At 35.2% G+C, this 27,431-nt stretch overlaps 1 protein-coding gene across 6 annotated transcripts in view; it reads right to left on the bottom strand.

The window, feature by feature from the left end:
* Nckx30c (solute carrier family 24 member Nckx30C) overlaps positions 1–21,783 on the bottom strand; it is a 66,042-nt gene extending 44,259 nt beyond the window's left edge. For 3 of the 6 annotated variants that reach the window (XM_083050018.1, XM_083050020.1, XM_083050019.1), the window contains exons 1-2: positions 20,908–21,783; positions 9,518–9,541 (exon numbers count right to left, since the gene is read on the bottom strand). In XM_083050018.1, the coding sequence (XP_082906144.1) occupies positions 9,518–9,541; positions 20,908–21,783 (900 nt within the window). The remainder of the gene's footprint in view (positions 1–9,517; positions 9,542–20,907) is intronic. The other 3 variants (XM_083050021.1, XM_083050022.1, XM_083050023.1) reach the window with 1 other exon arrangement.
* Positions 21,784–27,431: the final 5,648 nt, after the last annotated feature.

Genomic DNA, 27,431 nt, shown 5'->3' with positions numbered 1-27,431 from the left:
GAATGTCACTTAGCTGGAAGTGCCGAGAATTTATGAGAGACACGCGCGATATCGATTCGCCAAATAGAAATCTATTATTCGTCACATTGAGATCAATAGCATTTTGTATCCCACGTAACGTTGAATAATGGCGATTGCGACGTATCTTTCAGCAATTCTCGAAACTTATCAATGCACTTTTCCAAGGCCGAAGGACGAGCCTGATGCTATGAGTTTTCGCTCTTGGCTTCCCTTCGTACAATCCTTCCGTGCCCTGGATATTAATTCACCCAAAAATCGATGCCATGGCAAAATTGAGAGGACATTTCGTCCATAAACGTAACTCTCATATAAGCGGAGAACGAATGGATTTCTGTCACGGAATCAGACGATTCTCAGTAATACAGGAAAATAATGAATAGTTTCCGAATACTTTCCTCATGCATTGTCGCTGAATTACACGATCTCATCGATTCTGAGATAGTCCGTTTGTTATCAGGAAATTGCGTAATATTATCATTCCCGATTTAAAAAAAATGCATATAGCAATTAGTTATCCGGTTCGTCCGGAACACGTTGGATGCCGAAATTATTTGCAAATGTTGCAAACAACGCATTGACAAGGACAGTCATATGGAGAAACATGTGTATATAACTGCTGCTTCTAATTGAATATTATCGTCGACCATGAGAAAGGTTGAAATACGACAGGTTGTCGGCTGCAACAATAAGCTTGGTGCTCGCGTGTTAAGCCGTGCACACACGGATGAGTAAGCAGCTTACTCGCGGCGAATTTATATGAGTTAGTTTAACTGTTGCATGTATATGTGTATATGTGTGTGTGTGTGTGTACGTATGTCTCTTCTGTAAGCCATCCTAATTTCACAGATCACGCATCTTCTTTTATCGATATTAGAGAAATTATCAAAATGCCTTTAAGTAATATCGCAACATTATTCAATTTTCCGTGACTTTGCTTTATTATTAAACCTTGGCATCTTCTTTGATAATGTAATCAAAACTCGCTTTAAATCGCAAACACAAATCGCAAACTATCTTTGTTGATTCTTGCTTTTCTTGCTGCGCATCTTTGTTTATATAACAGACGATTTTCTTCAATGTAAATAGTTCAATGTAAATTTATTAATAATCTATTATAAACATAGACGAATTATACGCGGATTGCAAATTTTATTTTTTTTCATAATTGTATGTGACAAATAATTTCTGCTTATAATAATAGTTGATTCGATAGGAAAATATATAACATTATATTGCACAATAATCATTGTATAAATTCACTTTCATAGTACGTTTGTCTAGGAATAAAGTTACAGTTTACGCTCTAGAAACAATAACTATCACTGTCAAACACAGCACTTTGCATCAAATTTACCAGCGCGTCAAACGCAGAGTTTAATTATCAATGCACACTACTACAATTTTCCACAGATTTTATTTAACATCCGCTTCTGTATAGTTATCTTAAGCCATATACTCTAAAATGTCTATGACATTTTAATTAGAATTATGCAGAGAGATATATGTATAAGAGATATATTACATAAAAAAACCGTTCTGCCTTATTTTCTAAAAAGCTTCGTCACGGATACTTTTCATTTTGATAAAATTTGTAAGATCCGTGTTAACGTAATATCGAGTATCATGTAGCTATCATCACCCTTTTACCGACAAAATTGACTTTGCATCCGTGTACTAGAGAGAGTAACAGTATACTGCAGATATATCGCGCTTGTAAATTTTCTAAAGGCTAACCCCCGTTTCCTCCACAAATGTTATACATCGTTTTACGACTTTTCCAAGCATTTTCATGCTAGCGACGCATATCAAATTTATTATTCGATAGTTATGTAACTTATCTCGGTTTCGTAAAACGGTATGTCTATTCCTCATGAAAATGAAACTGAAATGTAAAAATCGGAGTATAAAATGTGTGTGTGGTATAAAACACGATATAAAGTAAAAATTGAAATAATTACTATTCTGTTTGAAATCAATATATACATATATGTATATGTGTATATATATAAGTATAGAGAATTTTTTTAAATAAAAATATATAAAAGGGTTATGTAAAAGAGTTTTACTTTCACTTTATTGCAATACTCATATTGCTTTAAAACAAATTGATATAAAAATTATTTCCATGAATCTATGTGCAAACGTAAATGTGATGATCAAGATGCATTTAATTTGGCAGTATCAAAAAAGATATAATAAAGTTTAAATAAAATATAGTTATACTTATAGTTACGCAAGAAGAAGCACACACACACACACACACGGTAAGAGAGAATCAATGTGTTATATCACAGAACGATGTTCTCCCAAGCGATTATCTGTTTTCCGAAGTGATAATTAATGGCCTGTTATCGGCGAGTGTTATAGTTATAGCTATGTTCAAAATTATCTATATATTAGCAATCGACAGAGATATGGTACAACCCTAAGAAGGGATATGGAAGATAACGTTGTGATATATAACATCATATGTGACACTATACACGATCAATATAATTTAATATTAGAACAAGTAAAATATAAAATTTGTTGTGCTTAGATCTACAACGAAATAAATAATCTTGAAAATTATGATTCCAATATATATTTTTCTTAAAATATAGAATTGTAGAGAGAACAAATTATCTTTAGTGGATCAAGCTTACGGTAATATTACTGATTGTGTGAGAGAGAGAAGATTGTTAATTATATATATATATATATATATATATATTATAAGTTTATTAAAGACGTTATAAAAAAAGTTTGGAGAATCGTAAATGTATGAGATATAAAATTTACTATCACATTAAACTAATATATCTGAAAAAGAACATTAGAATGAAAAGAAAATAATATATGTGAAAAAAATGTTATGTCGAGGGTAATTTGCTTGTAGCCGACGTATTTATTCTAGGAAATGTCACAGTTTTTCTCTTTTACGCGATACTTCTCTAAGAGTTTTTTTTAACTGAAGTAAATTGGATCTGTTTCCGTTGGCTTACTAACGCCGCGATTTAATTTGGCCAATGAATTAAAGTCCATGATATCTCATGGACTGGAAATATCTTCCTTTTAATCATGCAAAACGAAAGCATTTAAACCTTACTACTGTAACTACATATGACGATAATTATTTCACATTTATATTTAACTCTTGTAAAGTTTGCACAAACTGTTGTAGGATCTACATGAATGACACTTGCAAAATTAAAGAAATTAAAACAGATTCTTGTAACGCAGTACGTATATCGAAGAAAAATATTACTGAAATCTTCGTGAGTGTTTAAGAAATATAATTTATGAATGAATAACGTTTTTATGGCTTTCTACGATTCTAAAATTACGTCAAGTAAGATATGTTGTGAATCGAAATATATTCATTATTACATACATGCAAAAATATTTTTATTTTTATTATTTGAAGAATGTCACTTTTATTCTTCCATTCATTTACCACGCATAAAATATTTTATTTTAGAGATGCATAAAAAACGAAAAGTTGCTGCAAGTACAAATAGCCATATTTTATTTACTATGACATTTATTATAGAAAATGATCGGAATGAGTTAAAATGTGTATCATATTTTATTTTACTTTAATATAGTATGTAATACTGTTATACGTATCTTACATCCTCATTTTGTATGATAATATCAAATATCTTACAAGACCACTAGCGGATCCTGACGTCGATAATGATAATGGGGGGGGGGGGGTTTGCAAAATTATTTTATTTAATATTTTTGGTTTCATTATTAGCTTTTATTCCAGGATCAACGACGTCGATAGCTCTTTAATGTTTGTTTTTCTTTATTTATATTTTTTAAACAAATTCAGCAAAACTATTTCTTATAATTTGCAAGGGGGGGGGGGGGTTTAACCTTTCCCCCCCCAGGATCCGCCAGTGTATATATATATTATATAGATATAAAGAATTTCTCGCCTAATTATTTTCATGCAACGAAATTATCTCATCATTTCGTCCTATGTCTGACTTAATCTACACTTAACTCCTTGAATGCGTAATGAGTATAATTTCCAGTGTATCTTATACATACATATTGTATATATTATATAGATATAAAGAATTTCGCCTAATTATTTTCGTGCAACGAAATTATCTTATCATTTCGTCCTATGTCTGACTTAATCTATATTTAACTCCTTAAATGCGTAATGAGTATAATTTCCAGTGTATCTTATACTTTTATATATATATATATATATAAAATATATATATACATATATATAAAAGTATAAGATACACTGGAAATTATACTCATTACGCATTCAAGGAGTTAAGTTTGGATTAAGTCAGACATAGGATGAAATGATGAGATAATTTCATGCACGAAAATAATTAGGCGAAATTCTTTATATATATATATATATAATATATACAATATGTATGTATAAGATACACTGTAAATTATACTCATTACGCATTCAAGGAGTTAAGTGTAGATTAAGTCAGACATAGGACGAAATGATGATAATTTCGTTGCACGAAAATAATTAGGCGAAATTCTTTGTATCTATATATAATATATATTATATAGATATAATATATATTATATATATATTATATAGATATAAAGAATTTCACCTAATTATTTTCGTGCAATAAAATTATCTCATCGTTTCGTCCTATGTCTGACTTAATCTATACTTAACTCCTTGAATGCGTAATGAGTATAATTTACAGTGTGTCTTATACTTATATATATACACTAGCGGATCTTGACGTCGATGGTTCTTTAATGTTTGTTTTTCTTTATTTATATTTTTTAAACAAATTCAACAAAACTGTTTCTTTTAATTTGCAAAGGGGAGGGGGGTAACCCCCGCCTTACGATCCGCCAGTGTACAAGACTGAAATGAAATGCACATAACTTGTTTGTTAAATTAAATCTCTATTAAACCATCCGCGTCGGAAAAATGAAACAAGGCTTCGTGTGTGAATATGACAGATGTCGATGATACAAGCACGAATAATTTCTCAGATTTCTATTTTAAAAAGTTAAAAAGAATACATAAATGTGTTGTGCACAACATATTAATGCACGTAATTTGTAAAAATAAATAAATAAATTTAATCTCGATTAACATTAAACAATCTTTATGAAATTTAAAATAGCACATTTGTTTAATTATTATCGAAACGAGATTACTTGTAATTAAAACATGTTTTAATTAAACCTGCTTCTGACAATTTATAATAACGTGCTTTGTATGTGTTTTGTACGATGGACCAAGTAGAGTGATAATTATTGACATAATCGCATTATTATGGATTGATAAAATATTATCAAAAGGCTATATATACTCTTCCTTTGATGACATTATGGTAAGAACAGAGAGACTAATACGATTGAAAGTTGAATTGTGGAAAATCACTTTGATTTGGTCAACAGCTAATATCAAAGCGTCTGAGTCCTCATATACTGTATATCTAACTAGTATTGGACGGTTCATGTATAAGTAAGCTGATTAATTATAACTACAATGTTTAGTAGAAATGCAAAGGACTGTATCATACACGCGCATGCAATGATCAAATCAAATTACACTAATTTAACATAACATCTTGACTATCATAAATAAAAAAAATAAAAATAAAAATAAAAATAAAAATAAAAAAAAAAGGAAATATTTCATAGGAAATATTATATTGTTGAAAGAGACATCGAAAAAATTATATTATAAAAATACTGTTACCTTATATACTTTAGAAATCGATAAGCGAAAGAAAATACTGAAATGTCTCCGCATATCATGTGTGATATTATAGTCAACATCCTATACCGCAGAAATGTAGTTTAAAATTCCATTCTACACATCATGCTATACTTTAAGCGTTTAAATCTAGAATGTCATTGACGGCATCGCTCTTAAAAGCAAAGTTATAAACATCACAATAAATTCTATTTCTGCCGTTGCACATAATTTAGACATATAAGCATAACAGTCTTTCTTATTGTGTTAAGTTCTATTATTAACCCACTTATGCATCGCCTAGCTGGAATAAAAGATAACCGATAATCTGTGCAATATTGAAGAATTAGCTACATGAAAACGTTTTACAAAATTCTGTCAAGAAATGCGTCAAAAGATAAGCGATTAATAAAATTATTATAATATAAATTAAGTACACGTCCAAATAATAATCGCTTGCATGTCACGTATTAAACTCCATGTTAGCCCTTTAAATCTTCAAAATTGACGTAGACAACAAGGTTGGAGTATTCGCATTTGCATGCTTAATGTGCACGAGCGCTCGTCCGAACAGTCTTTTATTTGACCAAAATGTTTTCCTAACCAGCAACTTTTGCTCTCGTTTTGCAAACAACAATATTTGTCCGATAAGCATATATACGTATGACAATAAATGACAATCGCATTTGAAAAGTGAATATAATTACTATGCGATAGATTGTTAGCAATTTAATTCAGGTTAAATTTGTGAATGCGTCAAAATTGATGCATACAAAGAAATTTGCGTTTGACAGCGTAATTTTGAAATAATAATGCACGCAGGCAAATATATTGATAGCACGCGGTAACGTAATTTGCACGTTTAAAATGCGCACGCGTAGAGGAAGGTCTTTTAAACTTTAATTAAATGGGCGAGGGGCGTTAAATTCGATGTTTCGAACAGTGGGTGGTGATTGACATTGCTTTGTAATCGAACAAATTATAGTATTCGCGTGATACATCGATAATTTCCGCGTGTGACATTATCAGCGTACTCTGTCACTCCACATATGTACATTTCTGGATTCGAAAAAGGAAAAATAAAAGAAAAATATTACATTTAATACTAGAAAGCGATGCGCTGATAAGCTTGATTAACACTTTGAATTTTGGAACATGCAAATTATGTCATATGATGTGTTTGTGTTTTAATTATCAAAAATAACTAAAAGGAAGGCTATCGAAAGAAGTACTTTTAGAATATTATGATACGATAATAGATCGTATCCTAAAAATGCTAATATATGGCGCTTTCAACGTCGAAATGTGTGATATTTGAATTAAATAATTTGACTACAACAGTGCAAAATTAATGAACGCTGGTGATGCATATCATACCAATACATGTAACCAACGCGATTGCTATTTCGAGTGAGAAAAGCCAATCGAAAGCCTCAGATTGGAAGAAGTTTACGGCAACTATGGTTGCTTTAGTGTGCAAAAGTAGCCAGAGGCCCGTCGAAGTCTTTCGCTTCGGATCGGTTATTTTAGCGAAGTCGATAGGGTCGCAATTACACAACTTTTACTTCCGCGACCCAGTTTGCACCTCGTATAAAATCATTTCGCGCGAGCTTTCTCGACCAGGATTTTTTGGATAATGAACAATAATCACGAACAAAATGTCTGACAAAGTCTATTTTGTGCCTCTTACGTTATTACTCAATCTTTCTAACGTCGCAAACATTCGTTGCAGTCGTCATATACAGGATGCTTTTACATATATTAGATAATCTATTAAATTCAATAAATGTCATTGCATCGCTAAAGCGAATTGTTGCACATGACATTCGATTCTTGCAATTGAATACATTCGTCACACTCTTCAACAACTTTCAATTCTTAAAATAGCTGAATGAGGACTCGTGTTTTAATCATTAAATAAGCTTCCATGAATAACAGCGCGTGATATCATTCTAAAAACTCGAGCATGTTGGCTTAATATGATCTAAAGATTAAAAAGTTCAAGGTAAAATTCGTCTCTCTAGCAAATGTTTATCTAGCTCATAGATCTGTCAAAACGAAATTCTTCCACGGAAGTTTCGTTTTACAGTTGCGGCCGATACTGTTTAGAATGATGCATGATAGCAAAAAAAAAGTGAAGATTAATCTCGCGAAAGACTACAGGAGATTCCCTCCGATCGGCCCGACAATTCAATTATCCGAGCGATTGGATTTTCCGCACCGTCTCCATCAGGAGTAAATTATTTCGTACTACGGGGAGCAACGGAAGATCCGTTGCATCCTGTGGTGTATGTGCATATACAGCGAACACGATCCGATGCTATGGCACACGCAAGAATAAGCGCCACTTGCACTTTACGGCTGATGCATTCTTCACAAATCGCGATTCCGGATCGCTTCAAAAATCGGTATCGATATAGTTCAGGATTTATCAAAGTGAGTCGAGGTTATCGAAGCTACAAATGGTTTGATTGATATTCACGTGCATCCGGCCGTTATTCCGTCTTGTATCGGATCAACTGATGTCAGCTTTCATCGACCACGCGAGATAATTTCGCTGACTGTTCGCTGAAATTTTACGTCGAGTTATTTTTGAAAATTTTGCAATATTTTTGCATGATGTGTAGCTCGATATTAATTAATTTACTAAGATAAATATTATCGATTATGCGACCAAATGTTTTTGTGCGTGCGTATAAATATGTGCATTCACAAATACGATTATACTTTCGTCTCTATAAATTAAATCACCAATTTTACAATCAATATCCGTTTTAATGCCAGATCTCTTAAAAATTCAATCGACAGGATAGAAGGAAATGCAAGTCTTTTGTCTTAATCAGCAATTAATTATAAGTAATTTTGTTATGAGCAGAAAATTTATATAACTTGGCTAATGGAATATAATAAGAGTTATTGAGTGTAAAATAAATTATTGGATTGCGAAAGCTATTAATATAAATCAAGTTTTGGATGCTTAGGATGTTTTCGAAGAATGAGTTTAGAAAGCTCCGCTCGATCTTGATAGAATTTGTTAAAAGTTGGTATACGAGTATCGCGTAAAAATCGTTGCTGTACTTTCGCAAAGTTTAAAGGTTCAGTTTCTAAACTTCTCGGTTTCTTGATCCAGCTGGGAGCTTACCTTACATCATCCAAAAGATATTCTCTTTGCAAGATACAATATAATATTAGTTGTGTAAAAGTGCATAATGTTATTCTGACGCTGTGAATTAGAGAACAATAATAACTATAATTAAAACTTACTTCAACGTCATATATAGATTAATCATATACATATGTTTGTGCAAAATCTTGTTTAAGTTTTGTTATTGTTATATTCATGTGTTTTGTTTTAACATAATCAGAATTAAAAAAAAATCACATTATATTTGTTGTACACAGGACATATTTTAAGAAAAAGAATGTGATTGAGTTTTCTACACATGTAACATGATGCAGCTGATTATGATTGACTAGGGAGAATATAATTGATATTATTTTTATCCAATTTTTATCAACCTTTATCAATCTTCATCAACCTTTCCTTGTAGATTTCTTAAGTAATCTCATATAGTATTTAATTTATTTCTATTTCATTTCGAATAAAACTTTTAATATCCACTACTAAAAATTACCTGTTTCAGGATGTACTACGAGAAAGGTTAATGATAATTTAAAATAAGCAATTTAAAATAAGAATGGTGACAGAAATGTATAAAAAAGATGTATCATGTAAAATATATGCATGTAAAAAATACCGGAGACAGAGGAAGGAAGAGAAAGAGACATGCGACTCACCAATGCCTGGGCGGCGCTCTGGTGCTGCAAGCAAGAAACATTCAGTTACAATCACAATAACGACAATCAGTTAATGTTTCTTAGCTAGCTCGTGATAATACTAGTAACAAACAGTTCAACAGTAATGCGGTGCTTACGAAAGCTTGAACACATCGACCGGTACACAGACAGTACCGAGAAAAATATGCAAAGCCCGTAGAAGCCCGTCACAAATTTGCAAGTTACGATCCAAATACACATATGTATATATATAGGGAAAGTTCTGAACGAGGAACATTACGAGAATAATGTTTTTGAGATAACGAGAAATTCGTGACTTGGGCTATCTCGATTACATATTTTTCCAAGTGCAGTTCTTGCCTCAGAACGCAGCTGTACGTTGCAAGCTTACATAATGCGCAGGTTTCGTGTTAATAAAGTATGCATATCGTATGTATTACTGTTTGGAGTTTCGAACAATGTGGAGCAATATAGTGACGCTAAACGAATTTCGATCTGTCGACCGCCGAAATTTGTTCAGAGGAAAAAAAAAGATAAAATTTTCTATCTCAAAATTATTGCATAGAGAAATTTTTTATATAAAAAAATCTTTAGTATTTTTCGCATATAAATTTTTATTTCCGAGATAAAAAATATTAACTCTACAGTAATTAAAATGAATAGCGTGGGAGGTAGTGTTATAACCGCAATTGTAATGCGCAATAAATTTTTAATAGTGAGTTTATTTATCATTAATCGTTTATCACTTATATCTCGCACAACTTTTCGTTTTATCTCCATGTGAATGCGTCATGTGTCCACGTATGTTGTGCACAGTTCGCGTTTTATGTAAAAACTGTCTGTTCGCACAAGCATCGCGATGCTGTCACAGACAGACAATTGTTAACTTGTTTCGAGATTTAGTGTTTTTCGCGCCTGAAAGAGAAAATTGAAAGTAGCGTTTGTAAGCGCGGCGCTAGAATGGGAAAGCGTCGCTCGAGATGTGACATGCATATGCGATGCATAAAAGGATGCGGTTTGGAAAATGCAAAAACAAATATAATGCACTTGATCCGAAGCACGCCTTCAGAGTTAGAGCCCGAGACCCGCAAAGCGATGTCGACCGATGTCAAACGATGCAGAAAACGATCGGATTGACATTTAATTAAAGTACTTGTCTTGAAGAATGAATTTCACATAGTCGCAAACGCGTAATACCCTCGCAGCAACTTACTGCCATCTTTAAGAGAGTGAAGAAGGAGTTTGGAGCGAAGGTAGTGAACGCGATAAATGCCATATCACAAGAATGAGGTAATATCGCTCGACATTAAGCGACGCGAGGAATGTCAGTTTACGGAATGAATTAACATTCTATATTAACATCTATTTGTGTAATTGCACGTAACCCTGTTACAAATTATTTTCGTTGCCGAAAAATACGCTTAATTTCTATTATACCTACATACAAATCACATTACGATAAAATTGAATTTTCCCCGACATACAGTTTTAATAATTATAATTTTCTCTATATTATGCGCTACTATTAGAATTAATATATGATAATACAATAATATTATCAATATTAACACTATGTGTGCTTTAGACAATAAGAAAAATAATTTTCTTTTAAATATTTTAAACATATTTTAAATATCTGTTTATCGAAAACATGTGAGAGATACATTTTTTCAAAGAATATCGAATGTTGGAAAATATCATAACTTAGTTATTGCAATGCAATAAAATAATGAAGACATGTTGGTAAAATTTCACCGGTATTCATGATAATTAATAGATGACTATGAACACACGTAATTAATGGAACGTCTGTGAGAAAGGAGCAATAAGCTGGCTTTTGTGAGAAGTCGTAGCATCGAATTTTGCACTCGTGAGTATGTATACAATTATTAATATCTTTCTATTATTTGTCACCCTAGCAGCGACAAGATTCAACAATTCAATATATTTTAATTAGGAAGCAGCAAAGTTGCGATATCAATGTTACGTTAATGTGTAAAATGAGACTTGCTTATGACAATATAGTCTGAAGTAAGTCATTGAATGGAGATCAAAGTAGTTGTTATAAAAATCCTAAAATGTATTATAATATTTCACAACGATAAAATCGACGAGTTACAATAATATGCTGCGAATAAGGAGAGATAGAAGAAATATAATAAAAGGATAAATGTAACAGAAATATAATAGAGATAGATATTTATATATATACTTTCGTGGATCAGAGAGGGGTATTCGAAATAATTTTTTTATCGTCGTGTTCGCCATTATTGCGCGTATAAATTCACTTTTGATTAATTTCCGACATTGTCTAAGCTCGCCGATCTCGAGGATAATCTTGAATGAAATAAACGGCCGGATTGGAATCCTTACGTGAAATCGATATGGTCGTCAACGTGAAAAATACGAAGAACAGGCAACTGCACCGAGGAAGCAATAAAATCCTTTAGTCACGTTCTCGATCAGAATTTCTTTCTCGTGACATCACGTGAAGAAAATCGACGATTAATCGAATCACGTTTACATAATACGATTTGTCTTAAATGCGACAAACGATCATTAGAGATTTTACTTAATACATCCTGCGCTGGATGACTACATAAAATCGACAAAGTAAAAGCTAAAACAATGTTTGGAACCTCCTTTATGATTAAATTAAGATGGCATTCATACAAATTGCATGCCAAGATTAATGTGCCATCTTCAAGCTTTAGTATGGAGCCGAGTACGAGGTGTATTGTGTTACAAGTTTAATTTCTCAACCAACATCAAAGCGTACGAACAAAGTGCAAATTCGTGGAAGAAGCGATGGACCTACTTCCTTAATCGCTTCTAAAAATCTGAGAATAATTAGATTAAAATTCTTATTTCATATGCTAATAATATATGCAATTTTTCTTCTATATATAATTTTATAATTCTGAGAAATTAAAAAGAGTGAATTATCCGCGACAAGACGCGAGATACGACGGTAACAATATCTAGAACGTTAAAAATACGGAGATTTTTTAATATACATTTTAACAGTTGATATAAGAAACGCGTTTCGTACACGAGAGCAATTATATATATAAGTTCTTAATGAGATTAGCCTTGTAGAAATCTTAGTTTTCATTAAAAGATTACTACACGATTAAGCGCATTGCGCGCAAAATTCCTCTCCGTTTAGAAGTGAAAGAAGGTGCGAGAGCGATGTTGACCTATATTGTGCATCGCGCATATATGTGTCACTTCGGAAGTAGAACCATCACTTTGCGGCTGGCGGAATTGCGTTCCAAGCGCGACTCGAGCTGTAACAATTACCGACGATCCAGTTGAACCGCGTTTGCGGACTTTCATACAATTTAATTCAACACGCTTCTATGTACGAACTACCACCGTTTTTCAACGTATATCATCTTATTTTTCTTCCCTCGAGACTTTTATCTCTTCTACAGATCTTCCGAGTATCGAGAGCGATCTAATTCTCGATTATGCGGCACGAATATTTTCCCCTTTTCTCCTCTCCTTTCCGAGACAAAGGAGCAGATTATGACGGAAGATTTACGATGGTAATTATAAGGTTGATCGCGAGTACATCGATCGACCTATACGGAGCGGAATAACATTTCGAAAGCAGTTCAGTCCGAGCATATACTCGTGTTAAGAGAGAAGATGTTTGCACTTGCAAAGAGAAAGAGAAAGAGTACTCAAGGACGAGATAATGATCGCATGCGTTTTAATCAACGATCGATGTTGTTAAGTAATACGGATATTATGAATGGTGGCTGGATGATATATTGTGTGTCTCAGCAATCCGGTTATTGCAAGAACTTTTATTCCACTATGATTTATTTCACGTAAGACTTTCAAGTTTTATTATGATTTGATATAAGGCTTTCAATTTTCGCCTACGTAGTATTTTCAGTATTTTTTCTTATTTTCAGCATTTTTCTAATAATAAAGCTTAATGATAATATTAATGATACACCTACTATCGCGATTACCGAAAGGAATTATACGAGCTACTGAAATCGTCGGTGAAATTAATCGTCGCTTTGACTTTGTTCTTAAAGTCTAAAGCCAAGAAAGTATCCAAACCGTGCAGATGAGCGTCAAATACGTTTAAATATTAAGAGGATGAGAGCGGAGTTTTCAGCAGTCCGCATTTGAGAGAAAGCTCGAAGAAAGTATTAGTTCTTCTGATTGAGCCGAGAACTCGTGACTTTTATAACGACCGTATCATTATTTCGCTATGACCCACGTTTCACTTAGCCCGACACTTATTCCAGTGCGATTACAGCTGACCCAGCGAACCGACGAATCTACGGATTATTGTTCAATTTGTTCGCCGCGCATCCTCGATTTCCATATTTCAATCCGCGAAAACTCTCGTCGTGTCGTGTCAAAAATTTTTCCGCGCCAAAAGTCATCAAAAGAAGAAATAGGGAACCGCGATATTTTGACAATAATTCCACGCTTCTGAGTCTTCTGCTTCTATTACTATGAGAATCTTTTCGCGAATAAAGGGAGTTTTGGAGAGAGGTCTTCATAAAATGTTAATTTAGGCAAATTTCAAGTCTTCTAGCTTATCATTTCGTGTCTCGAGCTAGCAAATATTCATTTTATGATTAATGTCTTTATTTTAGTATTTCAACCAGTTTGCTATATATGATAGCTAAAAAGTCACAGGATAGCTCGTAACAAAATTTAATTTCAAGTAATATTCAAGTGTATCTCTTTCTACATTTTACAAAAAGAAAAAAAAAACAGTTTATTTTTATTGAAAATTATTGCAAAGTATATAACTATGCACGAGTTTATATATGCGATATTTTATTTAGTAATCGAGATCTTTGGAACGGGGAGAGAATGACATTGTTCTAAAAAAAGATTAAAGAAATATATGCTCGATGTGCAGTACACAAAGGAGATACATACTCGGTGTTCGGCAGAAAAGTGGGTCGAGGTTTTATATTATACAAGAAACCAATATAGTTGTTAATTATTATGCGCCGTGTACAATATATATACATATAACAAAAGTACAAGAGCAATAGCAATCGGTAATATTAATACTTTAACGCTGCATATGTGTATATATTCATTAAGAAACATAAAGATGTAAAAATTTTTTTCGATCAAAAATGCAGCAACCTACTGTTGGCATAAATATCCGTGTTAAATATACGTACGTAAATAATTAACACCTCGGTAGTAATTACGGTTATTCATCATATAAATGCAAAATTGTTGCAGCGAGACAGAAAAGCAGAGACAGCGGCTGTAAAAAAAGTCATGCTTAGCTGCGCGCGCATAACACGTTAATAATTAGATCGATGTGCTCATTTACTATATTTACAAACTCGTAATCCGTTACGCTGCGATGAACGATTAAACAAAAGGAGTGTGTGATTTAGCGTGCACAGGTACCTACGCCGTTCACATTCCAGAAATGCCAAAATTATATTTTACATCATAAAATGTCTTTAATTAAATTAAACAAACGAGCGCGGATTATATTCATGTGTAGGATTATTTCGATATTTCAAATGGATTATAAATGGACAGTTTTTATAGGATCTAGCTAATGATATATAGAATGCGTTTCATTAATTCCGTTAGATGGCTAAAAAAAAAAAACTAAATATATGGATAGAAATTTTACTTTCAATTTTATCTCAATATATTTTTTTATGTTCAGCAAAATTTTAAATGCGCTGTAGAGAAGATAAGAGACCGCGAGTTAAAAGTTGTTAAAGAGAAACAATTTCTTACGTATTCTTAAAGCTTTTAATCTGAACCTATTAATTTGTAAACATTTTTACGCGATATATATATACAAAAAAAAGAAACAAATAGTTGAAATATCATTCACACGATAATTTTTCTTTGACCGATCAAATAATATCATCCTTATTCAACTTTTAACGCCTAATAGGAAACATGCTAAATGTTAGCTGTCAGTTATCGGTTTCGACGTTGCCTATTTATTCAGTACACTCACGATACACATACATATATACACATGTAAGGTGCGTGTGTCTAAACACACGTTCCTTCTAACAATGCTTTTGCGAAAATGCATCTAATAAATATTAAAGCAGACATGTTTACGACGTCTAGCGTACGTCTAGGCCGAAGTTTAATAACGATTAACCAGCTACCAGCAACGGACTCGCGTTTCAGGCATAAACCGTAGAACATATCCGAGGGTTTTTCGTTCGAGTTGATGACTGAATTCGTGCTATCTCGCCTGTAAATTCTTTTTTCCCCGTCCCACATACATCGGCTCATTATGTAACGCTCCCTCCGTGTATATATATATATACGTTCTATCGGTCTTTATAACTCGGCGAGAGAAGAACGAGCGAAGCGGATGGGTTGCACGCGGTCGGGCGTTCGCCGAGACTAGAAGCGTGTTGTGGAAGAGCCTCTGTCGAATCGATTCGACGATGGGTGGAGAGGTCCACCACGGCGCACACTGCAATGCCGTAACTCCTCGGGGGTGAGATGATTCCAAAAGTCAAAAACTGTGAGGGGAACGGTGCTCCTTTAAAAGGAGGGAGCTTCGAGGGAGGTTCGAGGGAGGTTCGAGGGAGCAAAAGGGTGGCGTGAGAAAATCGCCCGGTAATGAGAACCGTCGTCGCGACTCGCGACAAACGTTCATCCACAGTGAAATTATTGGACTTGGTGTTCCTATAAATCTTTCGTGGCGGCGTAGAATTTAAAATACGATATCCCTCGAGTATATACCGGCCCCGTGGCGACCATATTAATTAAGCCTTTAATCATTCTATTGCCAACCGCCGTCTCTTGCATATTTCGCACGAGGCTCGCACGCAACATTATTCTGCGGAAAGAACAATAAGACTAATAACGGCCAGTTTAAAAGTTCAATTGGTACGATGGCGCGTGTACAAGTTCATGCTCTCTCTGGCTGGATGATATCTATTTTAATCAAACCAATGTGTGAGAGATCGCTCGCGCTCACTGGATCTTTTTTCCTTTCGTGCCGTAAGATGAGTCAAAGTTATATTTATGTCTCTGTTATTGTCATATCAATTTCGTAGAAATGATTACGTGCGCGTATATTGACGGCAGTTGAGATCTTCATTAGCATTAAAATAATTTACATTTTGCAAATATTTTTATTACTATTATCACTATAATTATTATTTATCTTTTATGGTTGAATGAACGATAGCAAATATTATTTCTAGCGTATTATCTAAGGTTTAATTATCACAATACTGATATTACACGCGAAATTAGTTGAATACACTTGATATTAATAGACGCAACGATAGCAACGTCTAATTATAATCTCGGACGCACGTTCATCGTACGCGCGGTAGAAAAAAAAAACTTTTGAGCGCGTCGACTGATAGTAACACTTTGCACGCGAGGTGTTAAGCGCCACATTAACCGTAATATGCGTATAAAATGAGAGACAGTGATTAACTGCGTGTAACGTTATTATATCTATTATAATTAATATCATGATCATTCCAATTCATTTTAAGTGTCATAGAGTTTCAAAATTCACGTGTATGTAAACATCTACAAAATGCAAAACTAATAACGCAATTCTGTGATACTGTCGTTTAATTATGACGACATATTTAAAGATAATTTATACAAAATGCTTTATAAAATAAAATTATTAATAATATTGAGATTAGTTTGCAACATTCTACATATTGTAATTGTTTACAGTAGGAATTATATGTATAAATAGCACGTTGCTTTAATAAATTAATCAAGCAAACAATTTCGGAAAACGTTCGATCATTCGTTATAGTTAGAACTGCAATTATGCAGTTGTATCAGAGCGGTTGCCTTATATTAATCACCTTCTAATAATCAGTAAGAGAATATATTTCTCGCATTCTCGGCATTCCACGTGATTGACAGGAAAGCATTTCCGTACCTCGAAATATTAGCGGTAGAAATGGAAGTAATACGAGTCTGCGTATTGAACAATTCCGTCGATCGATATTGCGTCAATACCGCATTCACCGAACTTTTCAATTCATAGTTTTCGTTGACAAATGATCATCGCTTTGTAAGAATAAAAGATAAATTTCAGTTAAGTCTTCCTGAGTGTCAGCGTAAACGACACCGGAGGGAAATGAATAACGACAAAACGAATGCCGCATCTCAACTTCGAATAGAGGCGGATTACGTATTTCTGAGTTACGTATCTTTTCAATATAATTAATGTGTCGGATATTTTAAAGCTATTTCATTATTTGTTTTCTCAAAACTGCTTAATTATCTGTCATGTGTTAGAAATTAAATTTAAAAAAAAGAAAAAGAATTTTGGCGTCAATAATAGTTATGTATGTATACAGGGTGTTACAAAAGCATCGGATTTGCTTAGCACCATGCGATAGAGAATGAAAATCTAAGAAGATTTTTCCTCAATGAAAATGTCGAGGCATCAATAATTTTCGAGTTATAAGTGATTGAAAATGAAGGGCTTTTCGCAAAATAAACTTTATGGAATTAAAATATTAACAAAACTGCATTCTTCAGTTAATTTCAGGTCGAGTTTAATTTAATAGAATTTTAATTTAAGGCTTAGTTACTAAGATATATGATGGCAAAAATTGGGAACTTGCAAAAAATGATGACCTCCCTCGACATTTTCGTTGAGGGAAAATCTTCTTAGATTTTCATTCTCTATCGCATGGTGCTAAGCAAATCCGATGCTTTTGTAACACCCTGTATATAAAATGTATTCGATATATCGTATAATGTTTTAATAATTGAAATATAAGAACTGAACTTTAAAATATAAAATGTTACCGATAGACCTCACTCGCATTCTCTAATTGGAAGCATCACTTTTTATATATTATATGTATGGATATATGCAAGATACCGCGAACGCGTGGTCGAGTACCTTGGATGTCATCGATTTCAATCCAATCACATTTTTTTACCGCGCACTTTAAATCTATGTGTAATGTGTATGTATATGTGTGTAAAAGATTCTTTAAAATATTTTTAAAAATTATTTTTTCTCAAATCCTTGTATTTATATCTATAATTCTGTAAGGAAAGAAATCCATACTATAATGTTTCATCATCAGATGTGTATTTAGACATCTCTTCTATATTTTGCAATAACTGTCAAAGTTTATTTTGAGCTAATAATCTTTCCGAACCGTGATACACACACACACTCTCTCTCTTTCTCTTCAACGCTTTATAAAAATTATAATTTAAAAACTTTTTAGAAGACAAACTATTTTAGATCATTACGCATTTCAGAAAAATGTGGCAAAATTTTCCTTACATCAAATACATTTTTTTCACGTATTGCGCCACAAAAATGGTCCTTTTTCAGAATCGTGATTATAGCGAAAAGTGTCTTTTCCACGAGCAGTTTTTCCTTCCGGCATTCCACCGTGTGCAAGATTTAAAATCGATTACCGTAAAAACGCACTCTATCCATGAAGCGTTCACTTGAAAGGTTCTCAATCATTTGGTTTTGCGAGCAAATCGATCGCCGAGAGTCGTTACGAAAATGTAGGATTAGAAAACCAAACTTTGAAGATATTCGATTAATGTAAAGTCACATCTTCGACACCAATTGGAGATTATTGGCGACTTTTGATGCTCTCACCTTTAACTGATAACCTTACCAGATTAAACATTTCTATTCAATACTGATAACATTATCGGCGACTGAAAATACAACAAAACTCGCTACTGTCACGCGTTGACGTCCGAGTTATTACACTAGTACTGAATGTTGTCACAACAGCTAACTTCTCATAATGTAAAGTTTCTATGTTTGTATAAAGTCCGGGGGCGCGTATTGTCACGCCTTTGTTCATCACGGTAAGGCACTCTTTTGCGACAGGTCAAAGAAACTTCAACGTAGAGAAGCTCACAGTGCTTATGACGTCTTTGACGACCTTGAGCACGAGTCTTCCTTCACTTATGAATCGTGCGTTTCTTTGTGTCGAGACACCAGATAGAATAAACATTAGTCAATGATTTATGTGCAAAGACGACCAAAATCCAACATGCTGAAAGCTTGCAATCATGTTCTCCATTGAAAAATTACATGCTTATGGCAATACTCGATGTAGCTATTATTTGCAATTATCATTAAATGTCATACAAATCAATGTCTTGAATAAACTTTGTTTTCAAAGCACACATATGTATATATTTTGATAATATAATAGTTGTACTTTGAATAGAGAAACAAATTATTTTTATTGCGCTGTCCATATTTATATATAGGTATATATTTAATATATATAATAAATTATATATAATTATACATATATAATTTACATTATAAATATCATTATATATAATTTATATCAAAAGGAGATAGAAAAAACAATAGACATTTTGTTATGGATATGTGAAATGGAGAAAAGTCACTATGTGTAATCATATATAAAATTCTACGAGTAATGTGAGAAAAAGAAAATGCTTTGAGAATACATCGGTGTAGCAATCGATATATCTCGATATCTCTCCCTTGGCCTACATGCGGGAAATAAGCGGGTCAATCCTTCATGTGTCCTGCACTATGACTGACGTTCAAAATACATTTAAAATTAATAGTTTTATTCAACGAACTAACAATTTCTTTCGACAAATTGAATTTGCAAGTTTGCAAAGTAGTTATATATTTGTTATGCATTCTCGCATATATGATGTTACCAAAAATCTTGTTTATAATTTAAAATTTATTTATAAATTCGCCAAATTGAATATTCGATCTGTCAACTTATTCAATAATTGCAAAATGGAGCGTGCGGAAAAAAAGACACTAAATTATTATCAGATGTCATTCATTTGTCATTGTAAAATTCTGCGATTCGCTCAAGACAATCACGTTTTAACCACGCCGTGCTCAAGATTCACTCCATTAATTATTCCGAAATGCAAAATGAGAATAATCGTAAAAAAAATAAAAAAAATAAACGTGACAATATCCACGAGACAAAACATCGTCTACGAGCAGTCGTGCGAGTACGTGAAGTCACGCGACGCTATGCTCCTCCATGAAATATAAAGTCACAGTAGTAGTGTAGAAAGAGAGAGCTTGCATGATGTGCAAGTATGTGTATACTGGAAGAGGGCTGAGGGGAAGAAAGAAAAGAGAGAGAGAGAGAGAGAGGGGGGGGGGAGATAGACGAATAGGCAGATGGAGAAGGAAAACATGTGTAGATAGAAAGAGACGGTGGTGACATATATCTATGTGAAAGAATGTGATGGCTAGAAAGAGATGACGCGACACACATAGGAGCAGAGCGAGAGGGAAATTGTAGAACAAGACAGACTGATCGATCGGTGTAAAAGTAGACAGAGACAGGGTGAGACATTTTCCTAGATCGCGGTACGTATGGCTCGCATATACATTCCGTACATACCGAGGGCATCAGCTGATCGGTAGACCTGACCCGGGTCACCTTGTTCCTGTAAAGTATCCTTTTGGCGAATTTCTCCATCGGCTGGTTCCACTTCATGAAGCCCACATATCCCAAGTAGAATCCAAAGAGCACGAGCGCTTCATACCAGTAAATATAACTGTCGCGGAAGAAGTAGATCAGGGTGAGCAGACTAGCGCTGTAGAAGGTACAGTCGCGAAATAGAGGCCACCATGTGAGCGACAGTACCGTACGCGAGAATATAGCGCACATGCCGATCACGAAGAGGATGTTGAAGACGGCGGAGCCGACGATAGTGCCGATACCGACGTCGTCGAACGACACGAACACGCCTATGACCGATGTGAAAAGTTCGGGTGCCGATCCACCGGCTGCCATGAAGGTGGCACCGGCCACGTCGTCGGCGATCTCGAATTTCTCGATGATCACGTCGAGCGACGGTACGAAGAACTCGTCGCAGACGATTGCTAGCGCGACAAACATATACACCACGCCGAGTATGTGAAGTATCACGGCACCGCGGCGGCGCTGATCATTGGTGAATAGATCTTCAGGGAAGAGCGGCCTCTTGACATCAGTTTCGTTATCATTAGTCCTATTGTGCTCGTCGAAACTCACGGCGTTATTATTGTTATGGTTATCATAAATCTGCACGCTGGTACCATTGCTCAAATGCATCGGCATGGCCGTGCTACTCGTGGTGGTGTGAAACATGATCGGGTTACTCGGTGCCGGTCTGTGGCCCGAGGACGACGAGGGGCCCATCACGAGGGTCAAAATCGCGGAGAGCAGAGCGATCAGCACCAATCGGCGTCTCCGCCTCCAACACGTACGCCGATCGCCACCCGTCACGATCATCGTCGTCGTCGGTGGTGGTGCTGTTGTTGATGGTTCGCACCCTCGAGGACGTTCGCCGTCGTTAGCGAGGCCTCCGTCCTCCTCCACCTTCTTCTTTTTCTTCTCCGTCCTGTTCGGCGTCCTCCACCCTCTCTCTGGCCCCCTCCGCCCCTTCTTCTTCCTCCGCCGCCAGCACTACCTCCGACTCCTCCACCGCCTTCTTCTACGTGTCGTATCGTGTCGCGCCGCGGAGGGTGTTACGACAGGAGAGCTGTACTAAGGCTGGGTCATGCTGGAACGACGATGAGGAGCGGCTCCTTGCCGATGTCTCCCTCTGGATGGACCTATCTGCGTGCCCGCGGTACCAGATATATTTCCTCTCCCTTTGTTTCTCGCACTGCGTTCTACTCTTCCTCGTTAACGAGTTTTTTCACTGAATCCCTCACGATGTGCAGACCGAGTGAATTAGTCCGCGGCGCGTACTATGATTACTACTACTACTAGAGCCAATGCTGATGTATGCCGCTACTATGAACAGACTTGGATATCCGACGTGACTGATATCCTTATGCTTCCCGGCGGTGTCGGCGTTGTCGTCGTCGTCGTCGTCGTCGTCGTTTTCGTCCTCGTCCTCGTCCTCGTCCTCGTCGTCGTCGTTGCCGTTGCTGTCGTCGTCGTCGTCGTCACTGTTTCCGTCGTCGTCGTCGTCGTCCTCGTCGTCGCCGTCGTGGTCGCTAGGATGCGGTGGATGGTACATATAACCCTGGATGGATATACAGGAGCAGCAGAACGGCGCCCCCGCCGCGATGCCCGCCCGCTGCACACTGGAACAACCCTGTTCCGTTTCGTTCCTCTCTCTCGCTTTACTCCGGCCCTCTCCTCGGCCACCTCGCAGTCCTCGCACCGACGTCGCACCGACTCCCTCCTTCTATCTCTTTCTCCCACCGTGTATTCCCTCCTTCGATCTTCTCTGTCTGCCGCTGTCTGCCTCTCTTTCGCTCTTTCGATAGTCTTTCATTCTCCATCTCATTTGCCACCGACTCCTCTTTCGACCCTCTTTACGATAGCAAAATTTCTCTCTTTTTTTCTCTCCCTCTCTCCTCTCGCTTTCTCCTATGCTCCTCTTTCGTTTAGCGTCGGTCTTATAGCGTTTCACGTTTATCTTCGTCGCACTAGCAATTGTCCGCGGTTATCCGTCCTCTTTTTTCATCGGGTACCTGCATCATTCTCTCTTCTACCGAGTTAACTTTACGCGAGCATAGAGATCGTTCTCTCTCTCTCTTTCTCTCTCTTTCTCTGTTATCTTTCTTCTTTATCCGCCATTCGACGTTCTCCACCCTATGCTCCCGTCTCGTTTACCCTCTCGTTCCTTTTCTCGCTCATTGTTTATCTTTCTTCGCGAAAGGTAGATCCTCCGTCAACTACCTCTTTCTCTCTCTCTCTCTCTCTCTCTCTCATGCGCACGGATAGCTTCCTGTTTCCTCGCTCCGCGCTAGCCGCGTCACTCCGCGTTTCTCTCTTTTGCGCCACCCAACATCCGTGGTGGGCCACCCCGACTCCAACCCCGCCGAAATCGCCCCTTCGAACGTCGTCCATCTCGCTCCGCCGACGTCCCGCCGTCCAGAATATTTCTCTCTTCCACTTGCTGCGACACCCGCGCTTTCCTCCCCCGCTGGTACCGACGAGGGAAGTGGTAGGTCGTGGAGGTGGGAGCCTGCGCACGTGTGAGCACCCCTTGCCGGGCCTCTCTCGCTCGATATCGAAGAGTCGACTCTACAACTCCACGTTACGAATGCACGTATAACGGGTGTCACCCGGACGGCTTCCAGCCGTCGCGTCGGTCGTACGTGCGCCTGACTTCGCCAGTCCGGCATCGACTACTCTTTCTCGAGGATCACGCTGCAGAGTGCAGCTTCCCGGTGCCGGGTTGAGCGGATCTTCTGCGTCGAGAGATACATATAGGTGACTCGTTTTCGCGTCAAAACATTGAGAAATCGTTGGATTCGAAGATCGAGATTGATCAAGAAGAGACGTGACACTCTTTCACATAACGCCTTTCCTCTGACGTTAAAGTCAGTCGAAGACTTTGGATATAAATACAGGGGAAAATCTATCGGGTGCTTTAGATCTTTGGGACAGACCTCGGTTCACCCTCGAAGTTACTACTCGAAATAATCGATGGCGCGTGTATCAGCGCTCCGTGTTTCTGCTCTCACAGATTTATCTTCCCTGCAGCTTTTGCTCCATTGTTTGTCAATTGCGAATTAAATGTATTTTAAACCTACCGCGTATTTCAAAAGAAGAGATGGAGAAATATCTATCAAGGAATTACTCTTCTTACCTTTCTATTATGATAACATTTGATACATGTCAGTGATATTTTCTTCGCTTTTATCTTAACAATGAAAAAAAATATTATTTTGAGACACGTCTGATGATTGTTTTTAAAATGCAATTTCCAAGATATTATTTAATATCGATTGCTTCTTCAAGATCAATCCATATAGATAAGTGTGATTTAGATGTTTGTCATGAATAACTGCTGATTGCGATTCGCCAATACAATATTGACAAATATAGTGCGTAAATAACAATTTGATTGCCAGATTCCAATATGTCATTTTAAAACTTTGATTTGTAGTCAAATTAATTTGACTTAATAGTTTTAATAAAGAGAGATATGATATATGGGGGGGGGGGGGATTTTATATATAAAAATATATCCTATTTAAAAAATTTCTTTAAAAACTGTAACCAAGAAATAGTAAGCTGAATTAATATTATATCTGATCAGCATGGTCCACAATCACATACAATTCTAGTATAATATCGACAAACTCTGTTAAGTATGGCGAGTTAAGCAGCTTATGAACGATTATATGACACGTTTATCTAACAATAAGTAACGATGTTATATTTTCTCCTACTATTATTCCATAAACCAATTTTAGCTGCGTAACATAATAATCAATTTGTAGTCGCAAGTACAATTTTGCTTATATTCAGAGTTTCTAACTTAGAAAATATTCTTACGTAGGAGTACACATAATAGTCAGCTATGCTTTTTGAAACCGTACAAACGAAGATCATACACGCCATATATAAATTCTTGTTGCGTCTGCAATATAAATTCTAACAGCACTTGTATACAATCATGGAAAGTCGAGGATATTGAAGGTGGATAAATCTCTATTATTCCTTTATCGTTTTGTTCGCATTGCTCGAAGAACCGATAACACCGACAAAGTATGTAACACAGTCTATAAATTGTATGTAAAAAAAAGAAATAATCGTTTCAATGGATTAATACGTTTTATCATGTGATAAGTATTTCGTTATCGTTAAACTTATCATAAAATATATTCATATTTTTACCTTTTTTTGTACATAGATTATATTTATATAAAATATTATTTATATTCACACACATAATGAAAGTTTGTGTAATCTTTCAGAGATTCTCATAAGTTCAATTTGCAATTATTATTCATTATTATTTGATAACGTTTTGTTATAGTCGCAAAATGTTTTTGAGATAATTGAATAATTATTTTATACAATTTTAATACATTATTACAAATGTAAATTCTGCGCAGAAACGTCTCTCAATAACAATAATTTATTTGATAAAGAAAAATAAAAACTTATCGAACAAAGCGATAATTAGCTTAGTTTTAACTTAACCCGTTTAACATTGTTGCAATTAAGTGATCGGGAGTATAAATACACACACTCTCTCTATGAGACTTCTATATGTTAATTATCATTTTGTCAGTCGTTTATTAATTGTGACAGAACACATTTTCGACTCGCATAGTATATTTTAGCGAATATGAGATGCCGGGAAGGAGTTACGTTCCGTGAAGAACTTTGCTCGAGGAGACACGTGCAAAGGTAACAGGGTTCAGGGGTGGCATCCCCTAACAGTCTCCACCAATCCCTAACATCTTATAGCTCTTAGACCTACTTTGTTATGCCTCAGAAGTCGTTACAGTTATTAGCGGCTGTCGACGAGACTTTCAAGCTTTTGCCTCGTCTCGCACCTTTCATCGCATCTGGTTTCCGATCGATGAAAGGCTTTTGCCGGAAAAGGTATAACTCCAAACGCTGTTTTATAATATTTCCGATTCTCGGTGTCCACTCGAATTAGAGGAGATTCGTTTACATAAATAGAACCGTATATAAATTATAATTTATTAACAAATTATTAACTATAAATGTATACGTATATATACATGCGCAGCACTTGCATTTTATGCACATTTTATTTCGTTAATGACATAATTGTGATTTAATTATACATAATTGTAATGTAATAAAGGAGAATTATATAAAATGCAAGAATATTATTTCAACTTAATATAACAAAGAATACCTTCAATATTAAATCACATGTTACATAATAGTTATACAACCGCGTTATATAATTTATCTTTTAGAGAAATCAATCATAATATTTTTCTGTATTATTTACAAGTATTGTTAATTGTCTAGTAATTACCTCATGCATTAAATGTTCGTGCGTTATAAATATATATACCATCTTGCAGAATATTTAATTTTTCCAACAGCACTTATTTTTTAAAACATTCAACGGCATCTATTAACGATTTTGCATTATAATAGATTTTATATATCTACAATAGCATCTTTGACAAATATAAACAAATACATTCTTTACATTCTTTTGTAGTCTTTTTCATTACATAAATGTGCACAATTTGTTAACTACTTTTTTAAATTCAGATTATGTCTAATTTTTTACGTGTAACTATTATATATTAGAACCGCAATGCTGATTCAACCAAGTATTTCAGCGGATAAAGGTCAACCCATGTTTCCCTTGGCTCGTGGTGTGCACATTATGGTCTTTTGCGTTGTGTTCGCGTTAACATATGGTCCTTTGCCAGATATTGAAAGCGCGGCTGTTCGAAATTAATTTACCATCGTTCCTTTAGCGAGTTGTTTAAGCATAGAAAATATATATAAATATTCTGCGTCAATTTTGCATCAAAATATAATTATTAAATGCCAAGATATCTACAATAATAATTGCTAATATTATATGCACATAACAATTAATTTACTTCTTGTTATGTATAAGCCATTAAAAAATAAAATATAACTATTTAATGAGAAATATCTTTTAATTTTTGTGTATATATGGATATGTGTGTATGTGTGTATAAAAGGTTAAAAAATAATATTTATTTAAAAATTGTTTGCTATTAACTAAGTTTGTTTCTTTTTCCTAAATGGAATGATGTTATTTTTTAATTTACATCAAATGCAGATGGAAATGCAGATATATTCTGTTTTTACTATTATATTTTTACATATAATTTTCAATAAAATAATCGTCATATAATCAAGAATATACGGAGGAATTATTAAAGTTGCGCTAAATAAAAATTGAAAGTCTCTATGAGATTGCAATTAATTAATACAAGTATCTTCTTGACAATATATCACTGAGTCTCATTTATTATCGCGAAGGTTATATGCGCTCTCTCTGCAGAAAGCTACTCTTATAAATTTATCGGTTTATGAAAATACGAAATTTGGAATACACGAGCTCGCGTATAAATATCATCGCGTTCACATGTTGTGCGTCGATCGTTTATCCGCGATTTCATATGGGAATATATCAAACTCTCTGCGCAACATCG

Source organism: Prenolepis imparis, unplaced genomic scaffold (genome assembly GCF_030444845.1).
Source record: "Prenolepis imparis isolate NDT839.2.m4 unplaced genomic scaffold, iyPreImpa1.0 SCAF_11, whole genome shotgun sequence".
NCBI classification, from domain to species: domain Eukaryota; kingdom Metazoa; phylum Arthropoda; class Insecta; order Hymenoptera; family Formicidae; genus Prenolepis; species Prenolepis imparis.
Note: the sequence above shows the minus strand (reverse complement) of the source record. Positions and strands in the feature narration are given on the sequence as shown.